Raw genomic sequence first — 22,872 nt, 5'->3', positions numbered from 1 at the left:
AGGAGTGCTGAGGAGAGGAGTCTTTTTTTTTTAATACCATTTTACGGCGTCTGTGTTAACTCGATGCGCTCTTGTTTCGTTTCAAATCCAGCTGTGTACACTACAGCTACAACACGTCGCAGTGTACAGATACGAGTGATATAAAATAGAGCGGTAGGTTTTATTCAAGGATGAAATCCATCTACATTGGCACTTTCAGAGACGATAATTCCGCTCAGACACGTGTTTAGAAAGTACGCATAATTATTTCGGAACCGTGCAAAAACAGGTGATTGTGCCTTTTTATTCCATGTCCTTTTCGTCGAAACGTCGAGAAAGTCTCGAATAAAAAAAAATCAAAATTGTAATAAAAATAATTAAGATTAACCAAAATGTACAACATTATCTCTTTCCCAATGTAAAAATTACGGCAGTCTTTCTTCATGTTTCTGTGGTGGTATTTGGCGTCGTCCAAGAGTGCGTCTTAGAAGCACCAGTAAAGCTATGCAGCGGCTTTGCGGCATGTTCTCGGGCTGCAGGAGACTGCTGTAGAGACTTCCCACATTTCAAGAAACTCACTAGTGGGACCTTCGCTATGCCCATGCATATCAACAGATCAATGAACTAGATTGTTGACTTTTACTGCGAGAGCGATACTGCTTTCACTTTCAAGCCTTTGCGGTGCGACGGCGGTGCACATGAAATGACCTTTCGCATGACCTCTGTGTGACGTCACGCCTCAAAGCTGGGCGACCAACTCGCGCCGTCCGTGAGAGACGGCGGTGCGCATGAACGGCGGCCTAACTCCCGCTCTCTCCGCCAGGAGCGCGACAGGTGTTGTGACGTTATACAGCTGTATGACAGTAGTATTGATAATGGCGGTGCATTTAGTTGATAATAATGATGAGAGCAAACGTAATGCACCGTATGCAGCACCAAAACTCCAGCTTTCGCATTTCTGCAGTGTAGATTCCACAGTGCTCTCAATTTTTTTTCCCACCACCGTCTCAATGAAAATGAGTTGTTTCATCCGAAATGCGGGTCCTTGTCTCACTTATTCCCGTCTTTGCAAATAGTTTTAATGGTCGAAGGTGAGAAACGTCCCGAGGAGCACCCTTGGGCTGACAATGTTTAAGAGCGTCAGCTCTAGTGCGCTCATTTGGCGAGTTTGGGGTGATTCCCCAACCGACCCTTGACATTACCGTTACAACGTGTGCTTTCCTCAGGGCTGAGGCACTGTACACTCACGTGACACCATACACACCACGGGATCACACCATAAACACTAAACAAAAAAATCTCAAGTCACTGAATTTAACCAGCAATACTACCATCGAGATGGGCTCTCAGCGGTGGTGTTTCGTGAGTTATAACACTCGATATCCGTGTTTTGCAGTATCGAACGGCTTGCATTTTTTATCCTCTTCTCAGTGCCACGTCCATGGGCGCCCATGTACAAACCATCTTCCAGTCGCGGATGAAACTCGATGTAGTTCTGCGTCGGCATCAGTTAATCACCGCCATAGGTTGTTAAAAAGCGAGAGCTCACAGTGAGCACGTGTGAGTGCGGATGAACAAGCTGACACTGCATGCATGTTGACCTTGAACCACTAGTTGAACTGCAAGTGCGTCTCTCAGGTTCCAGGAGAGAAACTACGCCGTACTTTTGACCGCGCGCTGGCTTCGTTTGCCACGGAACCAACGAAACCAAACGGCCACTAAGCGCCTGGACCGGCGTGGCGTTCCAAGCGCTTAGCGGCCGGTTTTGAAGAGCTCGAAACGATAATGCTATTCTGCTCTCCCTCATTGGCTGTTCTGTGCCACGACGTCACCGCCGCGACATACGGGCCCCGACATCCCCACCGAGGCAAACAGCAACCATTCTCTTCTTATGTGCATTGTTAGCTCATTCGCTGTACTGTGCGCGCCTGTGAAGATGAGGAAAGTTTCGCTGATATTCGCTTAGATTCGGCGCCATGTTCCTTCCCAGTTCTGGCGCCAAGGCTATTGAACTAACACTGACAACGGTATCTGAAATCGTTCCGAGCTTACTATTGCGTATCAGCGTACTCTGTGACCTGAAATGGGCTCTAAGTACCGTTATCCCATCCGCGACTTCGCAAAGTGGTACCAGCTTCATGCCGCTTACAGATGCACTGACTACTACAGAGCTTCGCTTTACTTACCTCGCGTTCTCTTTCGCTGTTAAAAATAGCCGAAGGTGTGCGCTCAAATTTCGCATTATGGAATATCGTAGTCGCCTACAGATTTTTATTTTTATTTGCGCATATTACGCGGTATCCCGTACCTTTGGGTGCAACAAATCCAGCGGGTCCTGAGCTCGCTTCCCCACCCATAGCGTTTCCGCGTCGTATCCTGCTCGATTGCAATCAGTGACTGATATCTGTCTTGCTGTTAGCGAAATTGTATCTAAACCGCTCATATTCAGTAGCAATTTTCCCATGTAAATTACAAGTGAATAGATTAATTACCACATATGGCAATGCGTGATCTTCGGAAAGCATTGTACTAGAAAAAAAAAATGTTTTCCTCTTAGTTGCTTCGGAAAAAAAAAAAAACAAGCACGAACAAGTATAAGTATTTTGTTTGATCTTTTGTCACGCTTTCCCGGTGTCCTAGCTAGGAAGATGTTATTTAGTGATATAAGCTTCCGCGGAAAACAATATACTCACATATGTTAAGTTATTCGTACCAAGAGCTATAATTAAGAAAATATTCCTACGTCATTTCCTTTTCACTTTCAATTATTTAGAATTTTATGACTGGAATTTTCGTTCATGTTCTAATATTGCGAGATAGATATAAAGCAATTATAAATAAATATTTCTCACGTAACCGCTAATATTCAAAGCATGCGTTACGGTAAAACAACAGTGTCGTTTGCTATTTATTGTTCAACAACAAGGTATAAAAAACATTTTACACATGAAAAGTAAAAAAATAAGGTTTAAATTTTCTTTCAGATTTGGTGTTGGGAAGTCTGTCCACCCCCTCCTCTAAAACCAATCCCCGGGACCGCCACTGTGAAAAAAAAAAAAAAAATGGTGATGAACGACTGTACGCTTTTTGCCTTGTGTGGGACGCTACTCGTAAATAAAAAAGGTTGAAACTGAATGGTGATTTTGAGCGGCGCAGTTTATTACGGTAAGGAGTCTCGCACTCAGCTTCCTCGTGTACTAGCACTTCTTAGCAAGCTCCTCCTAGTAGAGAGTAATCTTTTTTCTTATGCGCTCGCGGCATATGTGGCAAACACTGAGTTCTTTCGCGCAATCCGAGCACGCGCTGTGACCGCACAGAAAGGCCACGTTGCGCCGTGCTTCCATGCAGATTACGCACTGTATGGTTTCCTCCAGCTCCTGCAGTTTTGTCGTCAGCTCCTCCGTGACACTGCGATTTCCGTCGGGTCGCTTTCTCGGCTTTTGTGCTGTAGGCAATCGAAGAGAAACGAATTAATGGCAGCAGATGAACAGTGATTGGGCAAAATAAACAGAATATGTGTCCGCTTCGATGATTATCATGACCTATTTTATTACCGCAACGGTAGCCTACCAAAGCAGGAATATGAAAAAAAGCGCGTATCGTTTTATACGACGTGGGGTGGAATACCGGTTCTTCGGGTATTTAATCCAGATAAGCAGAGCGTTCGCCCAGGACAATGCTTATACCCCCTGTATCATACATGAATTCTTTGTGCTCATAGGGATCGAACCCAGAACCTATTGTATGAGAGGTGGATGCTAGTTCCACTATAGGCCACCACTGCAGTATTTTCTATATGCTCTTTCAATGACAGTCTCTAAATAAATCATGGGTTACCATAAGAGCGAAAAAAAAAATGCAGTTCTTCATTAAAATTTAAGCGCTAAGTTATTTAACTGTAAATGAGCTGCCATTCTACTGCTCCGGCCCAGGGGCCTGCAGCATGCTCAGATAAGTGCTACCCTACTGAAAAACGACAAGTTCTACCGGGCAATAACCTCACACAATCTCATCAAATCACATAGACTCTCATACGTTGCACATCATTATCATAAAAAGTCTTCCATAATTTAAGTTAATGTATAAGAAACTATGAAATTTTACTCAATTATATGCGACTTGTATGTGATTTCTTACGTGAATTGAGTGAGACTGTGTGAGAAAATGTGAGGTTATTGCCTTATACGATTTTTTCAGTAGGAAATGCCAGAGCAGAATCGGCAAGACCGAGGTAGTTTGGATAGTCACTCCAAATTTCTTCTATTCTTGCCTTCAGCGTTGGGTGGAAGCATAGATCGTTAGAGCTTGTGCTATGAAACGGGGAGGGGGGGGGGGGGGGTGTACCATTATGCTCGACGTTTTGCCCCTCTATCTTGAATGCTGTTATACACCCCTCAACTATCTCGTCATTCTAGTTATTAAGTTTTTATTTCTACACTTACGCCATCTTTGTGCTTTTTAGCCACCAATCTTGAGAAGCCCCGATCGTATTTGCTCAACCATTACTATGCGTATGTTTGTGACCATTGTACTTTCTCTTCCGTGAAGGAGTATTGCCGCTCAAGAGGGAATTGCGTGTATGGCCAAGTTCCCAAAGCTACAACGGCGCTCTTGTTATACGTTGCTTACAAAATAAATACAGCTGCAAATAGAAGCGTAGCTGCATAAGCCAAGTATTGTTTCGACCAGCAGTCGAAAATAAAATGAACATTAACATTTTACATGCACTCTCATTTTAGCAGGAAGGGAGGGCCATGCCTTGCTTTTGTGTGAAAACTTCAGGTAAAATGTTCTAATTGGTGGGATCGAAGGCTGCTTTGTCAAACATTTATGAAATGAAGAAATAAATAACACAGACTCCTCACCATCCGGCTTAAGCGGTGCACAGACATCGTTATCTTCGGAGCAGGCGCCTGTAGTTCGCTCACGTCCATAAACTCCCAGTGGAACTACGTGCACGCTGGAACCACAAACAAGTTTTTACTGCCAATTTATAGCCAGCGATGCATTCTTTTTCCTCAAGCGTTACATCGCTCTGAATGCTCGAAACATCACACTGCATAACTCAGTAGACGCTTGGTTTTTATAAGTCCAACAGCTGTAGGAAACATCCTTCTTGTATATATTCTCATCTTTTAACATCTTACCACGAACAGTGTCTTTGAGGTAACTCGCCCCGTCACCTTAACGCATTATATTTAAAGAGGGGTAGGTGAATGAGTGACTATACTTGAGGTAAACAGTGCAACCTGTGGTGTTGCATGGGGCGGCGCTGTTCCAGCCGCCCCTGCCATTTGCCAGTCCGGCCGAAGGAGCGGATAAGCAATTATCTTTTTCCGGCATTAGTGTAGGTTAATGTTAAAATCTTGTCATTCCAAATGGTATCTTGCGCACCTGAAGCTCCTCGAAAATTTTTGAGTCGTGCGTGATAAATTTGCGAGCTGCAAATTGTATACACGAAAGCACATCTCTGCACAAGAAAGCTAGAAGCGGAGATGAATCGGCGCTATATTTACCGCTTTCCCTCGTAATGGGTGATTTCGGATATTTTACCCTACTGCAATGATAATGTGCTTTATAAGCTTCTTTTTTTTTTACATAAACGATAAAGAAGAGGTTGGTGCCGCATAGCGGCTGGGCTACTCCTTTTCACCAATTCTAGCCTCTGCTCGTCAAACGTGCGAAGCGAGACCATAATATACCATAGCCAGTCACTGAGGGTCTGTGGCTGTAATATTCGGCTCCTTATTGGAACATCGTGGTCCCGCAATAATAACGGTGGCTCCTGTGGTTCACGGATCATGTGTTCTAATTTCACTGCATCAATCAGTGACTACCCAGTTGTAAGAAATAATCCGGTCTCCTCTGTTACGACATGTTCTGTACGACACATTGCAGCTATAGGATGTAAAATTCCCATTCATGTTGCACAGAAGTCCTCACCCTGGACTGCCGGGCTCGTCGAATCGCAAGAAGATGTGGTCGAGGTTGTGCACGTTATCCCTAAAGCACTTGCAACATAGGTCGTAGTCGAAGCACACAGCGCACTTCCAGCGCGCGCCCACGATGCGATGATGGCGACACCCTTTGCAAGGGATCTTGTGGACTGCAAAGAGCAAGTTTACAACTTTTACTTTTTTTTTGTAATAAAAAGTGTAATTGTTGCCTGACTTGTTGAACCTGTTGCGCTGTTTCTCCTACCGCCATCTTAGAAGCTGTTAACGATGCCTTCAGTGGGTAATTTGGTAGCTAGTTATCATTGTTGCTTCGTTAATAAGTATGCAATGACTCATAGGCATCTGCCCAAGCACAGTCACATCTCTACAAAGGAAGGCTTAATTTGCTTTCACATAATCTTCGTAGTTTAAATTTGTCCTAGCCCGTGGATCGAACCCAAGATCGCCGCCTATCCGGGGCAGTCGCTCTACCAACTCACCTAAGTAGAATAGTCAGTAAGTAGATGGAAGGGTGAGAGTGAATTGATATACCGCTCAATGTGGGAACACTGTTAGGATCGTCCAAAGGTCAGGGGAATCTCCTTGGGATAAATCACATCTGTAGTAAGTGCACATAAAGATCACACAAGCTCTGTTATAAGGATAACATGTCAATCGAGTTCAGGAAAGCAGAGTGACAGATGTTGTCGTAATGTCCATTGCTAAAATAGTACGGACATTGCGGCTGCGGGTAGGTGACAGAACTACTGATACCAAACAGCCAACCAGTCCTCTGTACTATATACGGATGAAAACCAATTTGAGTGGGGTGATGGGGACCGTGCTGCTCAAGCGACCACAAAGGGCGTGCAGCTAGCTTTTTGTCTACAAGCTTGCACAGTGTTTGTGTTAAGGAAATAGGTGGTGTGTTAGCAAGATTCGTTGGAGGTTCTCCTGATTTTGGCATAGGGATTACAGGCAGCAGATTTGCAGCTTCCCGGCACGAAACCGTCCAGCCATACTTTGTTTAGGATGTCAAGTAAATGAGGTATAGTGAAGTGCTACTTAGGTTTTTATAAACCTCATGCTGAATACTGTCCGAGCCGGGCACTGTTTCGCGTTTTTCCTATTACAGCCAGCAACTCAGGCATAGAGAAAGCATTTGCAATTCCGTCGGCGCTGTAGCAGATTGAAGTTTATAAGCACGTATACCGGGATTCAGTTCAGTGCAGTCGTTCAGTCGTGTCCGACTCTTCGTAACCCTATGGACCATATCACGCCACGCTTTTCGGTCTCTCACTATCTTCCTAACATCACATAACTTCATCTGCAGCGCCTCGAGGATGCCATCTAACCATCGCGTTCGCTGCCTACCCCTTCTCCGGTGACCCTCAACCTTTCCCGACATCAAATCTTTCTCCAGCGACTCCTCTCTTCTCATCAGATGACCAAACTATCTGAGCTTTAACTTTAGAATTTGACCCTCCAATGAGCAGTCAGGTTTATGGTCGACAATATCGGCTGATTTGATCTGCTGGACGTCCAAGGAACTCTCAAGATTCTCCGCCAGCACCACAATTCAAAGCGTCAATTCTTCGGCGGTCAGCCTTCTTCACAGTCCAACTCTTGCATCCATACACCACAACTGGAAATATCATAGCACGAGTTATACGGATCTTGGTTGGCAGACTAATGTCTCTGCTCTTTACTAGGCGGTCAAGGCTAGCCATGGCTCTCTTTCCCAGAAGTAGGCGTCTCCTAATTTCATGGCTGCAGTCTCCTTCCGGGGTTATCTTGGAGCCCAAGAAGAAAAAGTCTGTCACAGCTTCCACTTCTTGTCCCTTGATGCTCCAGGACTTGATGGGGCAAGACGCCATGATCTTTGTCTTTTTAATATTCAGTTTAAGCCCAAACTTCTCACTCTCTTCTTGTATGCGCATCAGAAGTCTCTTGAGTTCCACTTCACTTTCTGCCATTAGAATGGTATCATCCACATATCTAAGGTTGTTGATACGTTTCCCAGCAATTTTCACTCCAGCTGAAGACTAGTCCAGACCGGCGATGCACTACTCATGATGCGCTCAGCATATAGGTTAAATAGGCAGGGCGACAGTATGCAGCCTTGTCTCACTCCTTTCTCAATCGGAAACCAATCAGTAAGACCATGCCCAGTTCTGACTGTGGCCTCTTGCCCTTCATACAGGTTCCTGAGGAGATAGATGAGGTGATTTGGAACTCCAATCTCTTGGAGAGCTTGCCACAATCTGCTGTGATCTACGCAGTCAAACGCTTTCGCATAATCAATAAAGCAGAAGTAGATGGGTTTTTGGAACTCTCTTGCTTTTTCCATGATCCAGCGAAGGTTGGCAATCTGGTCTCTAGTTCCTCTGCCCTTGCGAAACCCAGCTTGCACGTCCGGAAGCTCCCGATCCACATACTGCTGCAGCCTACCTCGGAGGATTTTCAACATCACCTTGCTAGCATGCGAAATAAGTGCGATCGCGCGGTAGTTGGAACAATCTTTGGCACTGCCTTTCTTTGGAATAGGGATGTAAACTGACCTCCTCCAATCCTGTGGGCACTGCAGGGTTGTCCAAATTTGCTGGCATAATGTATATCGGGATACCTGTCAAATATAAAACTAGCAGTTGAAGAAGGCAAACGCCGTAATTTAAGAAAATTTTTCGGGCTGCTGCTTTGGCGAAACCGTCCGGCGGCAAGTTAGAAGTAAAGTAAGCGCTTGCTGCTGCGTCAACAGAGCGGCTGCCATGTTACATTGCATGGAACGTTCATCAGAGTGAGGTAATCGAGGATTTAGCTGAACATTGCCAACATGACGCATACATTGGGTGCCGTGTGAGATCGCGTTCATATCTGTGAGCCTTAGCAGTGAGATAATTCAGTCGTGCGCCGTTGTACAGTACAGCGTAGCAGCCAGCTCGACTTAACGCTTGAAAGACCGTAAGTTAAGCAAGCCGAGATATGGTCACGGTCGACCGACATCAGTCGAAGTGGTGGTAGTTACACAATTTTTAAAGCGAAATCGAGCTACGCCAGGTAGCTCGAGCGGTCGGTTATGCGCGCTTTTCACCTTCAGAGAGAATTAGAGGTCAAACTTCTGTGTAAAGCCTGATGGTCACCATGTGACTTTGGGGCATAATCACGTAGGCCACCAAGTGGCCCGTAACCACTGTTCAGGTCAAAGCCAAGGTCACGTACGGTGCGTCGTGTATGCACAGTTTTCACCTTGAGGGAGATTTAGAGGTCAAACTTTTGTGCTAAGCCTGGTGGCCGCCATGTGACATTACGGCATATATATAGTCACGTAGGCACTAAGTGGCCTGTGACCACTGTCATGGTCAAAGTTACATGAGGTGAAGTCAGTCTGACATGGAAGCAGACGGCGCTAGAGGGACGATACGTGTATAAATAAGAGCCCCCGGGCTCTTGCCCAGGTTACAACAGTGCGCGATATGGAGGAGAATGAACATCTTGCTAAAGTAACGCGTCGGAAAGCGAAAGTACGTCGAAATGAGGCCCTGAAAAGACGGCGTGTCGAAGAGGCTGATGAAGAACAGGCTTTACGTTTGGAGAAACGTAAGTGTTTAATCCAAGCTTGGCAATGAGCTTAGCCATGTACATGAAGCTTTGGCTGCCCTCCAGGATTAATAAAAGTTAAACCACCAGCTAATTTTTGTGGCGTCTGTTTGGTGTGGGTTTATTACATGAGCATCCGTGCGAGTAAAGCTGGCGTCTGAACCATTCTTTTGGGTCGAACGTTCTCCTGAGATCCTAGCCAGAGTGAGTGAGTAACGACTATTTACCTTATAATGGAAAAGGGCAGTGGAGGAGGGAGGGTCTACGGTGGGTAGGCCTCCGCTACACTTCTAAGCTCAATCCAGGATTTGGTCCTGAAGATCAGGCGCTGGGCTGCGCAGAGCAGCCTCCCACTTCTCTTTTGAATGAATATTGAGTGACTTTGATGGGGGTGGCGAGCACAGCCCACATGATGTAGTCAAGGCTTGTTTCTGGCCGGGCAGAAAGGACAAGCTGAGGAGGGATCGGTAGCTGGGTAGATGAAGTAACGAAAGGCAGGAGTGGGAAGTGTGCGAGTCTGAAGTTCGAATCATAGAATCTCGTGATAACGAAATGTTTTGCGGTGTGCCAGGGGATACACAGGGCGACTGAGGCGGTAATGGTGGCATATGTCACGAAAGGAGGAGCGCGGTCCCGCCTATCCAGAAAGAGGGGAAAGCTCTCCCCGTTAATCATAGAACATTTGCGGCATAATGGCCGGATACGTCAGGAGTGGTGACCAATGATCTGTCCTTGACGGAACTCAATCAACCCTGAGCTACCTCGAACATAAATGCGAATGAACCTCAATTACTCGAAAATCAATGCGTAATGGCTCTAGGGCATAAAGAGTTCATGCGGATAAATGTTGGTCTGCAAAATGCAGCTTCAAGAGCAGCAAAGTCGTCTTTATGCCGGATAGGGTGGTGATCACTTTCCCAGAATTCTGGCTCCATGTTCCACAATGGAGTACCCGGACCCGACCACCAAGTCAAGTCTGGAACATAGGTAGCACTATGTGTGTGAAACACAGGCCGTGCTGCTGTGCCAGGATGGTCGAATAGAACGAACAGGGGATCCGCGATCCCACTCACGCCTGCCACGAGGGCTCGAAGTGAGTGACATTGAAGTCAATTCAGGTGAGGGACATTGAGGTCGTCTCCGACTAAATTTGGACACCCGGGCTATTCCAGCGGTCAATTAACCCCCATTATTGATACGGGACGGGTTGCAACGTGCAGGTATAACGTAAAACAAAAACAACCAGAACGGTTCCCTTTAGAAATTCCACAGCCACTGCCACTATACCTTTTGATATAATGTCGTTTCTAGAGAAAGGCGTACATGAAGAAAGCGCGTATCAAAATATACCGCTGCCTTTCTCTGGCAGCAGCAGCGTGCACAATGGTCGGTCATGGAAGGAGACTTGTAGCCACTAAATCTTGGAAATGATGGTAATGCATTGGTGTCCTGCAGCCGCATGGCCCACACTCAGAGCTTGTTAATTCTTAGTCGGGTCTTGAGCTCTCCTTACTTCGTGAATGCTTCTGTAATTCCCCTGAAGCACACCAGGACGACCGGTACGTACTTGCTATTTACGGGTTCTAGTCCAAGCGCTGTAGTATCATGGACAAACTGCATTCATACCGATACATATCTACACATATATACAACACTGCCTGTGGTGTCCTTGAGGTTTGCAGACATCCATGGAGGAGTCGCGTGCTTTCGCTTTGTCTACTTTTGCGGCACTGGTCTCACTGGACCGTCCCATGGGGTGGAAGGCCAGCGTCACTGGAGCACCGAATATAATGAGGACGAGTGACGAAACGCGAGGTGGACTGGGGCCAAATGGACAGATGGTGCATTGAAAATAACGTTCAGGATCGCTGCCATGCATCAGTCTCATGTATCTTCGTCGTGCTTACAAACAGTGGAAAAAAGTGAAACCGCACCTGTACACAAGCCATGTCACCAGCCAACTGCATTGTGCGTCCGTTTTCCCGGCACGTGAAATCGCTTTCAAGTGTCCTGAAGTAACTAACGAATAGTCCTGTTTGATTACTAAGAATGACATCACCGATTCAGCTTGGCGTATTGAAAGCCCGGTGATACAGAAATACAGAAAGACGACGCTGTCCGCATGCTGTGTAATCAAAGCGTACTTCAAATATACACAGATGAGCGCAGAAAAGAGCGAGCATGTCGAGGGTGTAACAATTCTTGAGAATATTATTAATACATAGCGCACATCGTCTAAAACAAACGTTTATTGCTGAAAAGCTTTTTGAACTCCGCTCAAAGTTTTCACGAAAGTTAATGTATTGGTGTTTCCACATTGCATTAAGGCGCCAGTTTCACTTGTGCATTTTTCGGCCCGAAAAAAAAATGTAATTTTGCTGGAAAACAAAATCCAAGTGAAAATTGATGCCAACTTAAGGCAGCCGAAACACTGGTTGAATGCGGCAATCTTAGTTCGAGGGGCATGTGAGAATGGGCATGTACTTGTAGACATTTGCCGCGATCATTCTTACTTGTACACTCGTTGAATGTTCTTTCATGACCATTCAGGGTGCCTCCATATATGACAGATGATATCCTCGGAACGATTTGGTACCTGAAAATATGTACGAGCAATCGTCATTTAAGCTTGCGTTCTCGTATTCAGCGTCGGAGGAGGAGGAAGATGAGGAAGAAAGGCAGGGAGGTTAACCAGTAAAAGCAACCGGGTTGCTACCCTGCACTGGGGGAAGGGGATGAGTGGATATAAAAGTTGTGATAGAGGGATAGTTGAAGGTAATACAGTCACATAACAGACACGCCACATCACATCACGTTACAATCATGTCATAGCAAACTCATAGTCTTTCGACTAGGCCTGTGCTTCTCATAAAGCGGAGCAGTGCCTGGGAGGCCTTCACCGCAGACGATCGCCGTGGCCAGGGACCTAAAATATTAGTTTTACTCAATGGGCGTCCATCTAGATGCTCCAGCGAACGGCACAGACACTGCCTTTCCTTACTGTATATCGGGCACTCACAAAGAATGTGGCCTATAGACTCGCATCCACAGTTTGTACATGTAGGGCTGTTTGCCATGCCTATCATAAAAGAATACGAGTTTGTGAATGCTACACCAACCCACAGGCGGCACAGCAAAGTTTCTTCGCGTCGGGGTAGGCCAGGTGGAAGCCGGAGCTTCAGGTCAGGGTCCAGGGATTTTAAGCGGCAGTTCGCAAACTGGCCAGTCAGCGTCGGAAGTTGGTACAGAATCAAGATGCTAGACACTGACTACCAGACACCTCAAACGCGGAGGCTTGCAATGATTCTGTCCTGTTTAGTTTAATAGAAGTGATTGAAATTGTGAGAAATTGTGACTGCCCTCACCTTTCTTTTCGTGGTGCATCCAACCGAGAGAAAATATGGTCATGATCGTGTACGCCAGTAAGGTAGCAAGTGGTGCATAGATTGTAGTCGGAGCAGTCTTCGCATTTCCAGAGCGCGTCTTGTACACTGCTTTCGTCACAGGAGTTACAAGCGGTTCCCGCGAACTTGACAGCTGTAATATTACATGAAATGTAAATTTCATTCAGGTTTTTGTAACTTATGGCAGCGGTGGATAAGTACCTTTACCACATGTCTGTCATGCGCGGGGCACAAGATTCGATCTCCTGTGCTACCGGGTGAAATTGGGGCACGAGTTATCGCCTAGTCTCGTGTCCGGCGTCACTGACGGGAAATTTTGACGCTATAGCTCAATCCAGAGGCTTGCATTACACAGCTGGCGCCGCTTGAGGCCCAGCCACGCACGCGGAAGTATCGTTGTCTCATTCGTTTAGATCGTGGGCTCGTCGCTTGAAGGCCCGGAATGCGAGCTCAATGACCGCGCGCTTTAGGTACTCGCGCAACGGCATGTCAGCGAGACTGCTATCGGAACGAAAGTGACAACCAGCATGCAATGTGACACAAGGACCTCTTCGAGCGTTCTACATTACACATTGTCGCTGCCGCTGATTGCACCATGGAGTTTCTCGCTATATTTATAAGCTCGTTTTTCGACTCTCGCATAATACTAAAAACGAGGAACATGAAGCCATTTTTCTGAGTGGCAAAGGCGTGCCGGGTCTCAAGCAGCTACAATAGAAATACCACCACTGGCACGCTGCAACGACTCACCAGTATCATTCTGCTGTCGGTCCTCAGGCACAATCTTTTCTTGAACGGAATGGCCGGCACGTTGCTGGCTTCCAGAAGCCCCGCCGATTGGAGGTACCAGAATGCTATAGAGCCATTAGAAAGGTCACATATTATTAGAAGTCAAGCATTTCTTTTCCTCTTCTTTTTTAAGAACCTGCAGTGATTTAATTGCGACACGTAAAACTTCTAGAAGCTGCCCATGGGCCTTGACGGGAGCACTCCGGATTGGTTTAGACCTTCTGGCAGCACACAGCCCGCGGACGTTATTGTTTTAATCTCTCAAAAGCAGAAATGCGACCGCAGGGACCCATAATCAATGTCGCCATCACCACCGCCGCTAGGCTTTGATATATACTGCATACCAGAAAACTCTCATGTCGGATTTTCCGAACATTGAGCTGCCCAAACCGGAAACAGTAACGCTACAATGTGAATGACATGAAACCTTATGGTTGTAATCTGTTTCCCTCTTTCTTTTATTTCGTCCCGCTGTAGCCTTGCGCGCAGACGGCGACTGTGGAGAGCACAGAGTGCTTGACCGATTTCCAAACCATTTACTCATATGTGCTTTCATTCCCCCAATATTAAAGCCGTGGTTACGCAATCTAAGCAAAATGTTTCAGCGACTGCTGGTGCGAATTTTCTTTTCCGAGACGTGGCTTGGACGTGGAAGCAGCGCCGCTGTCACAATTTTATTTTGTGAGTTATCTAAAGAATAAGCAAACTACTTGCGTGACACTTTCTGCCAGCTCGCTTTCCAGACGACTAAAAAACTTCTCAATTTACACTTTATTCCTGAAGGCTAACTGACTAGGGTACAGCTAGATGAGCAGGCAGAAATGTATTTTGCAGGACTGCCGCTGTGCCGCATCATCACTCCTTCCTGTGTAAATCAGTAACAGTGGATTGGGCTGCTGAGTTCAACATTGCTGTCCTGGATCCCACCAAAACTCCTTATGTAGTAAGATTTAGCTGTGCGGACAACCCAGTAATATGGTTACCCCTAGGTTCCCATTCCGGTGTGCTTAATAGTCAACACTGTTGTGCTCCGCCGTGGTGGTGCAGTGGTTACGGCGCTCGACTGCTGTGCCCAATGATGCAGGATCGACTCCCGGCCTCGGCGGCCGCTTTTAAATGGAGGCTGAAAGCAAGGCGTCCTGAGTGCTGTGCGATGTCAGTGCAAGTTAAAAAACCCAGGTAGTTGAATTTCTGAAGCTATTCACTACGGCGTCTCTCATGGCCCGAGTCGCTTTGGAACGTTAAACCCTATAAACTAAACCAAATCAATCGATAGTGTCGGTCTTCCGTGAAATTCCATCAGCACAATCGGGAAACCCTCACCCGCGGCTGCCGGGCGCGTTGATCCGCAAGAAGACGTGGTTGAAACTGTGCACGTGCGTTCCGTAACATTTGGAGCAGATGTCGTAGTTTGAACACACTGCGCACTTCCAGCGCGTGCCCACGATGCCACGACGGCAGCCATTACAGGTAACGCCGTGTATCTCGCCTGAAGGACAGAAAGGTAACCAGCAATACCATTGGATTGGAAACTTATATCAACTTCTGCCTTCAAAGACACCTTGCAGCTATTTTGTTCAGAAGGCACTGATAAGAGATTTCTGTCCTATAGCCGGGTGTAAAACTCAAGTCTGCGCAAACCGCCACATACCCGCCGTGACACAGATTAGTCTGCTGTTAAGGCTTTTCAGGTTACCTAATAAAAGGCTACATAGTATAAAAGATGCCTAATAAACAATAATACTCAGACCAAACTATCAGGTTGGTAATTTTGATGTCTTCTGTAATTTAGTATCGTTAAAAATCCAAAACGTGTTTAGTTCACTGTTCAACGGGTAACACACATTAAGCGTACCACTGCTAATAGTTACGAACTCCTGTTTTGTTTAGTTGTAACCTGCTAGAGAAAGCAAGAAGATTTTTTGTCTTCTGCTGTAGTTCTTGCTGTTTAGAGTTGTCATCATGCATCTCGAATGTGTTTAGCAATGGTAGATTATGCCTAAATACATCATTATGAAACTGGTTAGTAACGGCAGCGACAACAAAGATGACGTATTTCACAGCAAAAAATGAACTAGGGGCTGATGGTGGTGGCAAGGGCATCTGAAAAAGGTTATTGCATGCGTAAAGACAGATCATTCCCGCAAACACATAGGGCAGCGATAAGGAAGAAGAAGAACAAAAAAAAACTTGCAATTCCTAATTCCTATATGTGCACCGCATGCCGCACAGTCTAAGGAATTCGTCGCCAGAAGGTTAGAATTCAACGCTGTTTGCACAGCTTCGTTAAACGTGCAACACGTATACGCAGCAAACTTGGATAGATTGGAACGCAGGCGAGAGACAGCCCGTATGTAGGCACAGCGCGTCACATATCACCGTACGTGCACGTGTACGTGGTGTTGTGTGTGAAGTCCCACTTTCGTGTAGAAAGTGTATATCGGTCAGACAGGGCGCTGCCTGAACATCCGCATCACGAAAATCTGTCGTCAGACAAAATGCATACTAACATTCAGAGCACTGCGCAAAACGTAATAGGAATAACAAGGTGTATAAAGCGTTGTTCCATAAGGCAACGGTAGTGTGCCGGCATCGTGATCAGCGGACGAGAGCAATTATGAAAGTGTTTTTTTATTGAAAAGAAAAAGCATATATGTATTAGTTCACCGTAGATCTCGTTGCACACAAGGAGACAGGTTATCTAAATACTTAGTTATTTGGCTGTTCCAGATAGCGATTTTTGTACGGCTAGATGTTTTCGGGGTTTTTATTTTAGTGTTGCTGTGCATCTCCTGGCTTCACCCAGTACGCATCATTAGTATGCATTGCGTGTTTTTCTGCGCATGCACTGATCCTCTGTACATATATGTGCCATTCTTGACAATACAGATTAGTCGCGAGAAAGCGTGCGTGTGTCTACTCGTCTTTGTCCTCGTACAAGTGCGCTGAGTATATTGCAGAATGAACTATATCCAACTTGCCTAACTCTCAGTTATGCTATTGGGATCTCTGAATCCGCTGGAGGGCATGTCGAAACATTGACACCTGGAGGGATCCATGTGAACTAGCCCCTTTTTCGGTTCAGTGGCTGCCGTACTGTGACCTCCCTCTTGCCAGAGTTCATTCTGCCGCATAGAACGTTATGTGTCACAAACAATTGCGGCCGGTTTGTGGCGCGTTACCACTACGCAAATGCAGAAAGGCAAAGCTATACACTTGAGGAAATACTTAACATGCGGGTAGAATTGTGCTAAAATTAATCAGCACGCATACCGATTGATGGCTTAAATCTTTTTCCAGACATTGCTGCAGGATCCTCAAAAGTAATCAATGTGAAGGATCGTTAGCGCCCCAGGTCGATTGTTGAAATGTATTTATATACTTGAATTTGGGAGATTTGGGAGCACTATTGTCGCTAACGCGACTTTATAAGTGCTGCATCTTGAATAGATATGCTAACTTTTCTTATGAATTTTTCCTTCTCGAGACAACAAAAATCAAATCCTGTGGTGGGAACAAACATTCTCGCTGGAACTCGCTTCCACCATGCTGTGATCCACCCACTTCTTCAATGCGGGAAGCTCCGTTTTAACTAGAAACAAAAGCGCATGAATAATACGAGCGAAACCTTTTCTCAATTACCTGTTTTACCGCTGTCAGCATCTTCTTGACGCCCGTCGAGAGTTCCACCAAATAAGAGAGACGTTATCCTCGGGAAAACGAGGTGCCTGGAAGTTTAGGCCAGCAATTAATAAGTCTTTCAATTTCATTTGTATGCTATATGCTTTGTACCTCATCAAGAAAACACAGCAGCCTAGTCTGGAAAGCCTTCAACTTGCACGATTCCTTCACTTCTGCTTTGCTAGGTGCTTCGTGGGTGAATAAAATCATTACAAGTGGCCCTCACCTCTTACTGCCTGATGTATCACACCTCCAGAACATGTGGTCAAGCTCGTGAGCGCCACTCAAGAAACAATTGGTGCACAGATCACAGTCGGAGCACGCTGCACACGTCCATATGGCGCCGACTATGTCGAGCTGGCGGCAAAAGTTGCAAGCTGTTCCTAGTGACCGGACAGCTGCGATACAAGGAATGCATTGCAAAAGTTATTTCAACTTGTTCTTTAATGGCATGCACTTTCGTTTCGGAAAGGACAAATAATCTTGCGATATTAAATGCGTATATGATACTTGCTGAAAGAACCACTGAGAAACGTAAGGCACAGAACTGTATGGCACTCGCGGATGATTTCTTGACCCTGTTTTGCAGCACATAATGAAGGATACGGGGAATGAAAGAATACGGGGATGCATCGTAGTGGAAGAGTCCGGATGCATTGTCGCTTAGTCTCCTGTCCGGCGTCAATGACGTGAAATTTTGAAGCTAGCTCAATCCAGGGGTTTGCGTCACACAGCTGGTGTTACTTGAGGCACAGAACGCACGCGATGGTATCGTTGTCTCATACGTGTCAATGATGAGCTCGACGCCTTAAGGCGCGGATTGCTAGCTCAATGACCACGCGCTCTAGGTACTGAGGCAACGGCAGTCAGCGAACCGCAATCAAAACGAAAGTGACAATTATAGCCCCCCCCCCCCCCCCCCGTGCCCGTCTGGGCCTCAAGTGACACCAGCATGCAGCGTGGCACAAGGACTTCGTCGAAGCATTCTACATTACATGTTCTTGCTGCCGCTGATTTCAACATGGAGTTTCTCACTATATTTATAAGCTCGTTTTTCCACTCTCGCATAATACAAAAAACGAGGAACATGAACCCATTTTTCTGAGTGGCAAAGGCGTGCCAGGTCTCAAGCAACTACAATAGAAATACCACCACTGGTACGCTGCAACGACTCACCAGTATCGTTCTGCTGTCGGTCCTCAGGCACAATCTTTTCTTGTACGTAATCGCCCGCACGTTGTTGGCTTCCGGAAGCCCCGCTGCTTGGAGGTACCAGAATCCTATAAAGTCATTGGAAAGGTCAGATATTATTAAAAGTCAAGCATTTCTTTTCATCTTCTTTTTTAAAAACCTGCAGTGACTTACGACAAGTGAAACTCAAAGAAGCTGCCCATTGGTCTTGACGGGAACACTCAAGATTGGTTTAGACCTGCTGACAGCACACAACAAACCGTTGTTATTGTTTTAATATCTCAAAAGCAGAAATGGGACCTCAGAGGCCGAGAATCCGTGTCGCCATCACCACCGCTGCAAGGCTTTGCTATACCGCATACCAGAAAACTCTCATGTCGAATTTTCCGAAACTTACGCTGCCCAAACCGGAAATAGTAAAGTTACAATGTGAATGACAAGAAACGTATGGCTGTAATCTGTTTCACTCTTTCCTTTATTTTATCTCGCTGTAGCCTTGCACGCAGACGGCGACTGTGAAGAACACGTACTGATTGACAAATTTTTAAAATCTTCACTCACATGCGCTTTCGTTCTCTTAAAATAAAGTCGTGATTGCGCGATGTAAGCAAAATGTTTCAGTGACTGTTGGTGTGAATGTTCTTTCCTGAGACGTGTCTTGAGACGTGGAAGCAGCGCCGCTGTCTCTGACTGGATTTTGTGAATTATCTAAAGAATAAACAAACAACATGCGTAAATGACACATTCGGCCAGCTCGCCTTCCGGACGACGACAACTTCCCAATTTAAACTTTATTCCTGAAGACTAACTGACTAGGGTACCGAAATGTTTTTTGCAGCACTGCCGAATCCTTACTCTTTCCTGTGTAAATCAGTAGCAGTGGATTGTGCTGCTAAGCCCAACATTGCTGTCCTGGATCCCACTAAAATTCCCTATGTACTAAGATTAAGCAGTAGGATAGCCCAGTAATAAGGTTATTCCAAAGTTCCCATTGGGGTGCCCTTAATAGTCAACAGTGTTGGGCCCCGCCGTGGTGGCGCAGTGGTTAGGGCGCTCGACTGCTGGTCCCATACATGCAGCATCGAATCCCGGCCGCGGCGGCCGCTTTTCGATGGAGGCGCAAAACAAGGCACCCAAGGGCTGTGCGATATCAGTGCACGTTAAAAAAACCCCAGATAGTCGAAACTTCTGGAGCCTTCCACTACGGCGTCTCTCATGGCCCGAGTCACTTTGGGAGTTTAAACCCCATAAAATAGACCAAATCAATCAAAAGTGTCAGTATTCCGTGAAATTTCATCAGCGCAATCGGGAAACTCTCACCCGCGGCTGCCGGGCGCATTGATCCGCAAGAAGGCGTGGCTGGAACTGTGCACATGCATTCCGTAGCATTTGGAGCAGATGTCGTGGTGTGAACACACTGCGCACTTCCAGCGCGTGCCCACGATGCCACGACGGCAGCCATTGCAGGTAACGCCGTGTATCTCGCCTGCAGGACAAAAAGGTAACAAGCAATACCATTTGGTTGGAAACTTATATTACATTCGGCCCTTCAAAGACATCTTGAAGCTATTTTGTTTAGAAGGCACTGAGAGGAGATTTCTGTCCTATAGCCGAGGGTAAAACTCAAGTATGCGCAAACCGCCACGTACAATTCCGCCGTTGCATGCAGTAGTCTGCTATTAAGGCTTTTCTGTTTACCTAATAAAAGATTACCTAGCATAAAAGGTGCTTAATAAACAATAATGCCCAGATCAAACTATCAGATCAGTAGTTTTGATATCTTCTGTTAATTGGTGTAGTTAAACATCAAAAACTGATTTTATTCAACGTTCAGCGGGTAACACACATTAAGCGTACCACTGCTAATAGTTATGAACTGCAGTTTTTTTTTCTTTTAGTTGTAGCCAGCTATAGAAAGCAAAAAGATTATTTTTCTGCGGCTGTCGTTCTTGCTGTTTATCGTGTTTAAATCATGCGTTTCGAATGTGTTTAGCAACGGTAGAATATACGTAATGCGTCATCATGAAACTGGTTTGTAATGGCAGCGCCAAAAGATGACACCTTTTACAACATAAAATGAGCTAGGGGCTGATGGTGGTGGAAAGGGCACGTGAAAAGGTTATCGCATGCGTAAAGACAGGTCATTCCCGCAAACGCATAGGTCGGCGATGAAGGGGAGAGAAGTAAGAAGAAGAACAAAGAAAAAGCAGCTGAAATTATTATATGAGCATCACATGTCGCACAATCTAAGGAATTCGTCGCCAGAAGGTTCGAATTCAACATTGTTTGCACAGTTCCGTTAATTGTGCAGCACGTATACGTAACAAACTTGTATAGCTTGGAACGCAGACGAGGAGACAGCCCTTATGCATGCACAGTGCGTAACATATCACTGTACGTGGAATGTGTATGTGGCGTTGTGTAAGAAGTCCCACTGTCCCACTTTCGTGTAGAAAGTGTATATCGGTTAGACAGGGCGCTGCCTGAAGAACCGCATCATGGATCACAAAAATCTGTCGTCAGACACAATGAATTCAAACAATTCAGCGCATTGCGCAGAATGTAAGTGGAATATCAAGATGTATAAAGATTTGTTCCAAAAGACATCTTTAGTGCGCCGGCATCGTGATCAGAGGACGGGGCAATTATGGAAGCATTTTTTATTGAAAAGAGAAAACCTATACTTATTAATTCACCGTCGATCACGTTGCACAACACGAAGATAGGCTCTTTAAATAATGATTTGGCAGAGGTTTAGATATACATTTTTGTATGGCTAAGTGTTTTCGGGGTTTTTGCTTTTGTGCTGCTGTGCATCTCCTGGCTTCACCATGTATGCATCATTGGTATGCAATGCGTGTTTTTCTGCACATGCGCCGATCTTCTGTACATATACGTGCCATTCTTGACAATAAAGATTAGTTGCGAGAAATCGCTCGTGTGTCTACTCGTCTTTGGCCTCGCCCGTGTGCGCTGAGTATTTGCAGAATGAACTATATCCAAATCGCCCAACTCTCAGTTCTGCTAATGGGAAGTCCGAATCCGCTGGAGGGCATGTCGAAACATCGACACCTTGAGGGGTCCATGTGGGGTAGCCCCTTTTTCGGTTCTGTGGTTACCTCCCTCTTGCCAGAGTTCATTCTGCCGCATAGAACGTTATGTGCCACAGACATTTGCGGCCGGTTTCTGGCGCGTTGCCACTGCGCAAATTCAGAAGGGCAAAGCTATCCACACGAGGAAATACTTAGCAGGCGGGCAGCAGAATTGTGCTGAAATTAATGAGCACGCATACCGATTGATGGCTTAAATCGTTTTCCAGACAGTGCTACAGGATCCTCAAACGTAATCAATTTGAAGGATCGTTAGCGCCCGAGGTTGATTGTTGAAAACTATTTATCTGCTTGGAGTTGGGAGCACAGTTGTCGCTAACGCTACTTTATATGTTATGCATCTTGAATAGATATGCCACTTTTTCTTGTGAATTTTTCTTCTCGAGATAACTAAAATCAATTTCTGTGGTGGGAACAAAAACATTCGCTGAAGTCGCCTCCCCCATGCAGTAATTCATCCACTTCTTCAATGAGGAAAGCTTCATTTTAACTAGAAACAACAGCTCATGAAGAATACAAGCGAAACCTGTTTGTAATTACCTGTTTTACCGCTGTCAACATCTTGACGCCCGTCGAGAGTTCCGCCAAATAAGAGAGAAGTTACCCTCGGGAAAACGAGGTGCCTGAAATTTTATGCCAGTAATTAATAAAACTTCCACTTTTATTTGTATGTTATGCTTTTGTACCACATCAAGAAAACACAGCATCCAAGTCTGGGATGCTTCAGCTTGCAAGATTCCTTCACTCCTGTTTTGCTAGGTGCTTCGTGGGTGAATAAAATCATTACAAGTGGCCCTCACCTCTTATTGCCTGGCGTATCACACCTCCAGAACATGTGGTCAAGCTCATGAGCGCCACTCAAGAAGCAATTGGTGCACATATCACAGTCGGAGCAGGCTGCGCACGTCCATACGACGCCGACTATGTCGACCTGGCGGCAATAGTTGCAAGTCGTTCCTGGTGACTTGACAGCTGCGATACAAGAAATGCATTACAAGAGTTATTTCAACGTGTTTTTTAATGACAGGCACTTTCGTTTTGGAAATGAAAAATAATTTGTGATATTAAATTCGTATAATGGTACTTGCTGTCAGAGCCAGTGAGAAACGTAAGGCACAGAGCTGTATGGCACTCATGGATGATTCCTTGACCGTGTTTTGCAGCACATAAGGAAAGATAAAGGGA

The 22,872-nt window shown here is 45.7% G+C and overlaps 1 protein-coding gene across 5 annotated transcripts in view; it reads right to left on the bottom strand.

The window, feature by feature from the left end:
- Nucleotides 1–3,066: 3,066 nt before the first annotated feature.
- Nucleotides 3,067–22,872, bottom strand: part of LOC146196790 (uncharacterized) — a 30,844-nt gene continuing 11,038 nt past the window's right edge. For 3 of the 5 annotated variants that reach the window (XM_084598519.1, XM_084598520.1, XM_084598521.1), the window contains exons 3-11: nucleotides 22,488–22,659; nucleotides 22,228–22,310; nucleotides 15,029–15,194; nucleotides 13,667–13,770; nucleotides 12,878–13,049; nucleotides 12,026–12,108; nucleotides 5,923–6,085; nucleotides 4,845–4,939; nucleotides 3,072–3,424 (exon numbers count right to left, since the gene is read on the bottom strand). In XM_084598519.1, the coding sequence (XP_084454645.1) occupies nucleotides 3,201–3,424; nucleotides 4,845–4,939; nucleotides 5,923–6,085; nucleotides 12,026–12,108; nucleotides 12,878–13,049; nucleotides 13,667–13,770; nucleotides 15,029–15,194; nucleotides 22,228–22,310; nucleotides 22,488–22,659 (1,262 nt within the window). In that variant the 3' untranslated portion in view covers nucleotides 3,072–3,200. Of the gene's footprint in view, nucleotides 3,425–4,844; nucleotides 4,940–5,922; nucleotides 6,086–12,025; nucleotides 12,109–12,877; nucleotides 13,050–13,666; nucleotides 13,771–15,028; nucleotides 15,195–18,562; nucleotides 18,667–19,897; nucleotides 20,064–22,227; nucleotides 22,311–22,487; nucleotides 22,660–22,872 lie in introns of all 5 variants that reach the window. The other 2 variants (XM_084598522.1, XM_084598523.1) reach the window with 2 other exon arrangements.

The sequence above is a fragment of the Amblyomma maculatum genome, chromosome 3, assembly GCF_055883805.1.
Source record: "Amblyomma maculatum isolate TAMU_Amacu chromosome 3, ASM5588380v1, whole genome shotgun sequence".
Taxonomy (NCBI): Eukaryota; Metazoa; Arthropoda; class Arachnida; order Ixodida; family Ixodidae; genus Amblyomma; species Amblyomma maculatum.
The sequence above is the reverse complement of the archived record's forward strand: the minus strand, read 5'-3'. Positions and strand labels throughout refer to the sequence as shown.